This window comes from Haemorhous mexicanus, chromosome 2 (genome assembly GCF_027477595.1).
Source record: "Haemorhous mexicanus isolate bHaeMex1 chromosome 2, bHaeMex1.pri, whole genome shotgun sequence".
Taxonomy (NCBI): Eukaryota; Metazoa; Chordata; class Aves; order Passeriformes; family Fringillidae; genus Haemorhous; species Haemorhous mexicanus.
Window position 1 is genome coordinate 59,041,336 of NC_082342.1, and position 9,480 is coordinate 59,050,815.

The following is a 9,480-nucleotide window of genomic DNA, read 5'->3' on the forward strand; positions in this document are numbered from 1 at the left end:
GCTGGCTCAGAGTGGAAAATTTAGACATGTTAGTGACTTTGGAGCAGCCTGAGCCAGTGCTGAGTCCTGCTTGCCTCTCTTCCTCTTTTTAAGCCAGCCTCAGTAGAAAGTACAAGTGATGCTTTATATTTCTTTAATGTGCAAACCCTTTGACAGTGTTTACAGTAACTGGCAGGGTACTGTGAATGTGTAGGGAATCACAGTGTCTGAACCCTTGCACATGCAGGGAAATGGAGCACTGAGAGGTTCAGGCACAGACACTGAAGTGGTCAGGTGAGCAGATTCCCTTTCAAGTCACTCAGTATTGTGAAATGAAATAATGGGACTCCAGTAGCAAGGTGGATTCCTTTCAATGCCTTGTCCTGGGGAGGGTGAACAACAGAGGTGTCTCTACACTGCTAAACAGAAGACAACCAGGGACCATACCCAGCCACCTGTCCTCAGATCATCCAGAGCAGTTTTGGTCACCTACAAAGAACGCTGTCCCAGAGACTTCTGCTCCAGAGATGCCTGACAGTGAGCAGCAGAGCTGCAGGCTGGCCAGCAGCACAGCACACAGCCTTTGTCATTGAACAGTATGAGCCCAGTCTAGAGATCCCATCAGGATTATATATATATATATATATATATATATATATATATATATATATATATATATATATATGTTTGTATATTGATTTGCAATTCTGCACCAGCTACCCACAGCACAAACTTCTGATTTTTGCTTTGAAATTTTCAGCAGCAAAGTAATAGAGGAAGGGATCAAGGCAGCTGTTCATGGCAGCGAGGCAGAGACTGACCACCAGCGCCTTGTGCAGGTTGGCCTGGCTGCAGCTGCTGTACATCAGGTGGACAGTTCTCAGGATGTGGTAGGGCAGGAAGCAGATGAGGGAGAGGACGAGGGTGATGACAATGGTTAACAGCGCCTTCCTGTGACAGATTGCCCTCCCGCTCTGTCCAGCCCTGGACTTGAGCAGCGCTCTGATGGCAAAGACATAGCAGAACACGATTGTGCAGAAGGGCAGGATGAAGCCCACGACGAGGACAAAGCTGTTCATCATGAGGAGCCTCTGTGTGCTGGAGGGGTGGAGGTCCAAGCATTTGACGGGGTTGCTGTAGCCAGCGATTGCCTTGTTTAACAGAGGGCTGGAAGCTGCCAGCACGAAGATCCATATGGCCACACAGGTAATCCTGGCATACTTGGTGTTGGTCACTTGTCCGAGTTTGAACGGGTGGGCGATGGCTACGAAACGAACCACGCTGAGCACGGCGAGGAAATAAATGCTGCAGTACATGTTCATGTACAAGGTGTAAGTCATGATCCTGCAGAGGATGTCACCAAATATCCAACGGGATCCCAAGAGGTAATATGAGGCCCGAAAGGGCAAAGTGCTGACAAACATGAGGTCTGAAACGGCCAAGTTCTGCATGTAAATGTTTACTGAGCTCCTTTGTGAAGTCTGGGAGAAAACATAAATGGAGAGGCTGTTTCCAACAGCACCCGGGAAGAAGATAAAGAGATACGTGATGGGATAAATTACTTGTTTGAAGCTGTCAGTTGTGCAGTTGGAGGAGCTGTTAGTGAAGCTGCCATCTAGTGCCTCCTTGGAAATATTCATAGTCTCAGCCAGCGCCTCCATTTTTCTGCCAAAGGGAAAAGAAGTGGTGTGAGTGCTGGGTTACAGGCTGGGCAGGGAGTTTGGCTTTTTGGGACTGCTCCACTGTGGGCAGAAATTGCAAGGTGCAGATGACAGTGGGAAGTAAGGGTTCGTTAGCGAGTAATTACTTGTGACTTCCCAGTAAATACCCGTCTCAAGACACAAGGCCCCAAGTAAGCTCTAATGAGTTTCAGTGCTACAGCAGCTGGTTGTGTTCTCAGCCTCTAAAAGTGCTGCCTTTTAGAGGTGCTGTGTGTCTCTTTTAATGACAAGTCTCTGATCTTTGCTGTGCAAAACAAGCCAGCTTGCTGTCAGCCATTTTGCGGCAGGGAAGTTTTGAGTCCCCAGTCACCTACCATGGAAACATCAAAACCTGATCAGAAGAGAAATCACTGCCCACTGCTAGGCCTGCATTTCAAATTAGAATGGAAAGCCAAAATAACTGAATCTGCCTTTTGGAACCAGGGAAATGTTTCTGGTATATTTTTGGCAGTATTTCCTGAGCAATACCAGACGTATTTTGACACATGTAAAAATTTAGGACATTTTAACCTTAAACACTGCGCAAACACTGTGCTAATTATGCTCAGATTATTTTTAAACTCCCTCCTCCTTGCACTGTATTTCTACTTTCTTGTTAGCTCCTGGTGGCTTTCTATGTCTCTTTTTGTGGGGCCTTTGCTCCACGTACCACTCTCTTAACCTCGTCTGTGCTCAGCTGTTCTGCCGCAGTCAGTCATCCACACACACTGCAGCTTCCAGGGCAGCCCCCATTTGCACCCCTAATGGAAATGGCCTCTGAGAAAATGGGCTGTGCTCAGAGAGACACATTTCTCCTCCTGTGAGGCTATAATTCAACCAAATTAAAACTACTCATCACTAAAACACCACTGAAATAATATATTTTTTTTCTCATTAGTGTCTATTTATTTTCTGAACTCTTGATTTCTTATCTCAGTTGTCCTGCAGCTAATAGTATTTTCAAAGGAAGGTGTCAGTATTGTTTCTTGTTTGACACTGGGAGCAATTCCCTCTTTGTATCTGCCAATAAAGATGGGGCATGGAAATTTTTAGCTTGAAAACCACAATGACGTGGCATTTCCAGATGCATGGAAAAGAAGCTTTTAATTTGCCCCACTGTGAGTGATAATGCACCCATGGTACACGACAGTATCCTATCTCTTATTCTGAACCTCACTGGCTTCACAATTTGAAACTAATTTATTTGTACAGGTGGACCCTCCTTGGGGGTAAATTTGGCTTTACATTTGGCTACTTTGAACACCCAGCTACCCAGTGTGCTGCAAATGGGAGCTAATTTTCAAACTGGAGCCGTGGTGTGGGAACCTGAGCTATGTTCAGAGCAGGCCATGGTATCGCCAGGGCTGTGTCTCAGAGTCTGTCAGAGTCCCTTAAATATAGCAACCACATGTGCCCCAGCAGGCACGTTTCTATCCAGCCCCAATGGGATGGGAAGCGTGGGAAGCCCAACCCCAGGCTGGGCTCCCACGGAGCACTTCATGGATATTGGGTCTCAGGAAAGCACTGGACTGACTAAACACATGCTCCTAAAGTTAATCTCCTTCTCGTTTGAGATGCTCTTTCTTCATGAAGGAGATGGAAAATATATTCTTTTTAAAGACAAATCTTCAGCAATCAAAGGACTTTTAATTGTTTTGGTTTTCTTTATGGAACTACAGTCTGATACACATGTTTTCTGTATGAGATCAAAGACCAACTTTTCTCCAGAATGAATATGATCCCCCCATTTTTCAGGGAAACATTACAGCCTGAGGTATGGCAAAGGGAAAAGCCCTTCTAACTCTGTTTTCCTGTGGTCCAGGCATCCTTGCCTTTAGAAACCCCAAAACACAAGAAAATATTAGCGAAGGGATCCGCCGCCTGTTGAAGCATTCTTGCTTTGTGTGCCAGCTGTGCGGTAGAGGAGTCAAATGAGGTTGAAGAACTTGGACTGTGGACAAATTCCAAGCCCTGCCCAGCACTAGGAGTGATGGCTTGTGTCCAGTGCTATCTGATGAAGGATGGGATTGGAGCAGTGAAGATTCAGTTGATGAAAAGCCCTTGGGTCCCTGCACCCTGAGGAAAGCTCTACAAGCACAGGGGCTGAGGCACTTTGCTCAGGCTCCCCACATGAGGGTATCTAGCCAACAACTACCATTTAAGCTGTTTTGTCCTCTAATTGCACAAATGCTCCTCAATTCTCTTTCCAGCTAGACCTAGACTAGGAGTAGAATAGTGCATGTGCAATTGAGAAAATTCAGTATTCTTGACCCTAGTAAGAAAATCAGTCCTCAGACTCGTCTCCAAGTTATTCCAACACAAGTTTCAAGCTGTTATGGGATGTCCAAGAGAAAGAAGCTGAAAGCTCTTAAAGCCCTATGGTGCCTGTGCTCAGCACAGGGCCAACAATGACCCATACAATTTTCATGTGTGGATGCTCCTGTTGGCTGTGTCTTGACACATAGATCAATGTGGAAAGGAAGGTGAAGTGGAAGATATATTTCATGTGGGACTACCTCAACCAACCACAGAGGATAAGGGGAGAATTTTAGCCTTCCAAGAACTGTAATTAGCCAGCTAAGTTTAGGAGATGGCTCCTAGATATGCAGAACTAATGATCTATCTAAGGACAGACCATAAACTTCATTTTCAGCAGAAGTATCCAGACGGTTTCCTGAGACTAGACCTATAGGAATTTTCTGTGTCTCCCAAAAGAAGGGAGATTTGCAGTAAGATCTTAGAGAACTCAAAAAAAAAAAAAAAAAAAAAAAAAAAAAAAAAAAAAAAAAAGGACAAACAGAACTACTGCAGAACTGAAATGGGATTCTCCCTTCAGTGGTACTGCAAGGCTCATCTGATAGAAATTCTCTAACAGTTTTTTTCTATATACAAGTTTCACTGATGGAAGCTATCAAATGGAAGCAGCTGACACATGTCCTGAGGCTCTGACAATCTCCCTGGCATGAGAAAGAGAAAATCAGCTGAGAAAGAAAAAGGGAGCCTTTTCTGAAATAATTGTTGCATGAATAGATTAGATGTAGAGTTTGAGTGGGTTTTTTATCTTTTCTTCTGTGAAATCTTTAAAAAATACTTACAGCTTGATTAGCATGGATTTTATTAAGAAATATTTATCTTTCATTACAAATTACATCTATATTATAAATTATACATATTTATTATGAATATATATTTCTCCTTTTATCTTAGCCTGGCTTGAGTGCAGTTTTAGGTAAGATGATAGCAGAAAGACATTCCTTGCCTAAGGTGAATTTTACATCCTTAACAAATGGATGGGTGGGCAAGACAGGTAGGGGGCTGATAAAGCAAAAGTAAGAGGAGATTTGTTTAATTGAAGAAGATACTAAACTAATAAAAATGCCCCAGATGTCTCATATTTTAAGCTCAGGATCCAACTGCCTGCAAATCCAATAGACTGGCACATGCTATCTTGAATGTCTGATCAAAACCAAATCTTACGAGTAATTCTACACTGATCTCAAACCTGAAAAAAGAGATAGAGCACCCATCAGGCTTGGCATGAGACCAAAACCCTGGTGCAAAGGAAACCTCAGAGACCTGCAGGAGAAAGGATAATCAATAGGAGCCTGTGTTGCCATGCTACCAACTTGATGGTAATGATACTGTAGGATGCTTGGGTGGAGGAGTGGCACTGTGCAGGAGGGACTACATAACTCACAACACTGTAAAAATATTGTGGCTGAAGAGAAGCACAACAGGGCTCCTGTAGGCAGACTCTAATAATAAAAATATACCACTAGGAATGCACTACTGAGCTCCTTACCAGGTTATGACAGTTGCCAGAGCACATTAAGTGAGGGTAGGAAGATGAAAGCAGGTAGCAATGGGAGGAGGTTTGGGGTGTCTTTATAATGACGCAATGCTGCGGCAGGATGAGATGTTATGTCCATAAGCAACAACTTCCTGATTCCTAGAATAATTAGTCCTGTAAAAAAAATCAGCATCACAAGACGCCGTTCTATCTTGGCATTCTACCTCTACATGATGCCATCTGATCTTTAGTGCTCCACAGGTTTTTGGGGGAGGTAGCTCTGTACTGTTAATCACAGTAGAGCTGGGCTCAGCAGCATTGTAGGACAGGGAAGCAGTCCCAGAAGGAAGAAGCCTACACAAATTTGGGGGCTATTTTTAAAAACAAACAGAAAATTTAACAAGCCTCCATTCCAAAAGAAACAGGCACTTTAAGAAATATTGAGCCCAATGTCTATCAGTAAAATAGTTACCAAGACTGCTATAAGGAAAAGATCTCCATTTGGAAAGCAGAAGGCTTGTCAAAATGTGGAGAACAGGAAAGTCTCTATCATGACAGATCAAATGTGGAGAGGAAACTGGGAGCATTAAAGAAAAAAAAATGGTGAAGAGCTTCTGATAAAGGATGTTCTGGTTGACAGTAAGTTTTGTAAACCTACTGAAAGATGAAAAACCACTTGGAAACTGGCAGGGGAGTTTGGTGGCAAAAGATCTCTTAGGAATAAAGTCATAGCAGGAAAACTCAGGGAATTCACTCTTCCCAACCAAAGATGCTGGGATATTTTCAGGGCTGGTACAGTAAAAAGGACAGAGGAGCCAGCAGCACTCAACAGATGTGGGCAGGAAGAATTAAACCAACTAGATAAGCGAGAGTCCAAAAGGTAATTGAGACCAGATGGCACTCATATCAGCATCCCACAGGACCTCAAACCATGAGACTGCTGGCCAAGGCACGTAACCCACCACTGCAATCAGGCCCTGTGCCAGGGGACTGATGTGTCATCAGTGCAGCTCTCATTCACCAGAAGGGCTTGATAAGGCTGCTCAAGGCCGTGAGCTCGTCATCAGTCCTGGGAGCTACTCACCACTAGGACCGATTTCCTCCTCTGGGACATTTTGGGGGTATCTGTAAGAGGGCACTGAGCTCATTGAATGCCAGTCTGCTGAGAAAAAGTCATTGTGTCTTCTGAAAAGGGTAAGCCTGTTTGGCTTACCCACTGAAGGGCTGTGATGACAATGGATTAAGGATTAAGGGGACCCAGTGTTCATTTTATACTTATATATATATATATATATATATATATATATATATGGATATATGGATGTACATATATGGCTGAGGGAGGAGATTTTTCCCCTCTACTTCACTCTTGTGAGACCTCACTTGAGCACTGCGTTCAGCCCTGAAACCCTGACATAAGAACATCATGGACCTGCTGGAGATGGCCCAGAGCAGGACCATGAAGATGGCCAGAAGGCTGGAGCACATCTTCTGTGAAGACAGGCTGAGAGAGATGGGGCTGTTCATCCTGGAGAAGAGAAGACCCCAGAGAGACCTTAAAGCATGTTCCAGTACCTAAAGGGACCCTACAAGATTGCTTGAGAGGGACTTTTCACAAGGGCATGTTGTGGTAGGACAAGGGGGAATGGAATCCCTGGCAGTGTTCAAGGCCAGGCTGGATAGGGCTTTAAGCAACCTGGTCTAGTGGAAGGTGTCCCTGCCCATGGCAGGGGGCTTTGAATGAGATAATCTCTAAGATCCCTTACCACCCAAACCATTCTATGATTCTATGATATGTGTGCATTTATAGAGTTGCATTTGTCAAAGCCTTCAACATAGCTCTGCAACAAAGGTTTCTTAAGTAGCTAAGTTGCCAGAGAGCTGGAAGGCATGTTCTTTTGTGGGCTGAAAGCTGGCTCAAGTGTAGGAAGCAAAGCTGGGGCTCAATAAATAAGCAATGGAGTCCTCTAGGGTTTGGCACTCAGACTAGATTTATCCAGTGTCTCTATCAACAGCCTGGAGATGACAGTCCTCCATGTTGGCAGATGCCCTGCTGGAAGGGTGGCAGATGAGAATTAGTACATTTTAATGTAAGGTGATGCATGCTGGGGAAAATAGTCTAAATTGTGCCTAATTACGTGGCCTTTAAACTGGCTGTTGCACTCGGGAAAGGGCACTTGGCACTGGCATCACTGACCATTTGCTGAAGTCAGTTTTGCATTGGCTACAGCTGCAGAAGAACCGAAATTGTCAGCAAAATGAGGGGCACCATCAAGTAGGGTATCAAATCTTGTATAAAATCTTGATGCATTCCCCCACTGGACAGTTCTTGTCTCCACACTAAAAACAGAGATTATGGAGCTCGAGAACATGCAGAGAAAGGCAAGTAAAGTATAGTCAGCATCCCTGGGCTAGCCCTGTTCTTAAACAGGGCAGTCAGTCAAGTCATATGGTGTCCCAGCAGAGAATGGAATGGATTTCTGTGCCATGTCTGGACAGAAGGACACAGTCCTTTTGAAGATGTGTGGTGGAGGGGTGCTGCTGCTGAAGGGCTAAATATGAAACCTCCACTGTCTCTAAAGGTGTAAATAAACTCTCCATTTCCAAACTGTTGATCTGAGATCTGCTGCTCTAAAACACTGCACTCACTATAACAGGAGGAATGACAAAACAACTTCATTTTAATAAGTTGTTCTCCATAAATAAAAGTTAAATGGGGAAATCAGGCTGTTCCATCAAAATATACTACTTTGGTATGTAAAGTGAGAAGCAGTTAGAACCTGTTGTATCATCTTTGCATCTATCACAGTAATCTTTTGTCTAAAGAGAATCCCAGACACCTGAGTCTATTTTTTATTTCCCAGATAGGAAGGCAATTGTAATATTGTTGCTATATAGGAGATCATTTGCATTTGCCACTGCACTTCCAAGAAAAACAGAAGTTCTCATGTTTTTTTTAAGTTCCCACTGGCTTCCTTGCTAATAATCTCTTTGTGTTTCAGGAGCAGCATTACCAAGAATAAATGAAAAAAATTGCAATATTTAGAATCAACACTAAATTCATCAAAACATGGCATATTATTCACCTTTCTAAATGCACATTAATGGAGAAAACCCCAAGAGTCTGACATTTAACACCTTTTATTTTTAAAGTTTGCCATAAGCCAAATGCATATTTTTCATCTAGTTAAAAAACAAGGCTCTCTTAATCAGATCCACAACTTCATTGTTATCTTCCATCTGGCAAACAATCCTAGTTACATAAATCTACCCTTTTTTCTGCCAAAAAAATTTCTCAACACCAGCTTTGTCATAGAGAATTTGGTCAACTGTCTCTGAAAAGTAATACCCTAACTGTAAATAGTGAGAAGGAAAAGTACATTGTATTTTAATCATTGCAACTATTTTATCTACAGCAGAGAAAGTAAAACAATCTTGTCTCACCTCAGCTCATGAACCTTCTGGTGTGTTCAGTATTTCCTTCTGCTTGATGTTGGTCACAGACTTCAGGATTTTTTAATGGAAAGGAAACCCACAAAAACTTGATGCAAAACTCGAGTGCTACTAATGTAGAAGCCAAAGAAAAACCATGAACAGGGTAAAGGGAAGTAAATCCTGATTAAAATTTCTTACCTCTTAAAAGAGAAATGTTCTCAGCTCAAGAAGTGGTGCTAGCAATCACAGAGCAGTCTTTCATTATTTTCCTCAATGAAAGAGGTTGTACAGCTACATGGTATGATGAGAAGTATTCTGAATTTCTGTGTTTGGGCTCACACGTCTATATATGTGCTTTCATCAGTCAGAGTTGCCCAAAATAATAGTGGGATGCCCAAATAATTTTCCCATGAATCATGAAAGATGTTCTTTGAATTAGGGAAAAGATATTTGGTTTTGTTTGCTTCCCAGAAAACAAAACGATAAATAACAAAACTGTTGACAGGCTTCTGGGATTTGGTGCATAATCTCATTCAATTTATAATTCAAGGCTGAGTTAACAAGCTGAAGGACTAA

The 9,480-nt window shown here is 42.9% G+C and overlaps 1 protein-coding gene across 1 annotated transcript; it reads right to left on the reverse strand.

Moving 5' to 3' along the window:
* Nucleotides 1-654: 654 nt before the first annotated feature.
* Nucleotides 655-9,251, reverse strand: CYSLTR2 (cysteinyl leukotriene receptor 2). The gene is made up of 2 exons (XM_059840375.1): nt 8,914-9,251; nt 655-1,644 (listed from the first exon to the last, which is right to left on the reverse strand). Exon 2 carries the CDS (start codon nt 1,638-1,640, stop codon nt 696-698), a length of 945 nt encoding a protein of 314 aa, XP_059696358.1. The 5' UTR covers nt 1,641-1,644; nt 8,914-9,251; the 3' UTR covers nt 655-695.
* Between the last annotated feature and the right edge of the window lie 229 nt (nt 9,252-9,480).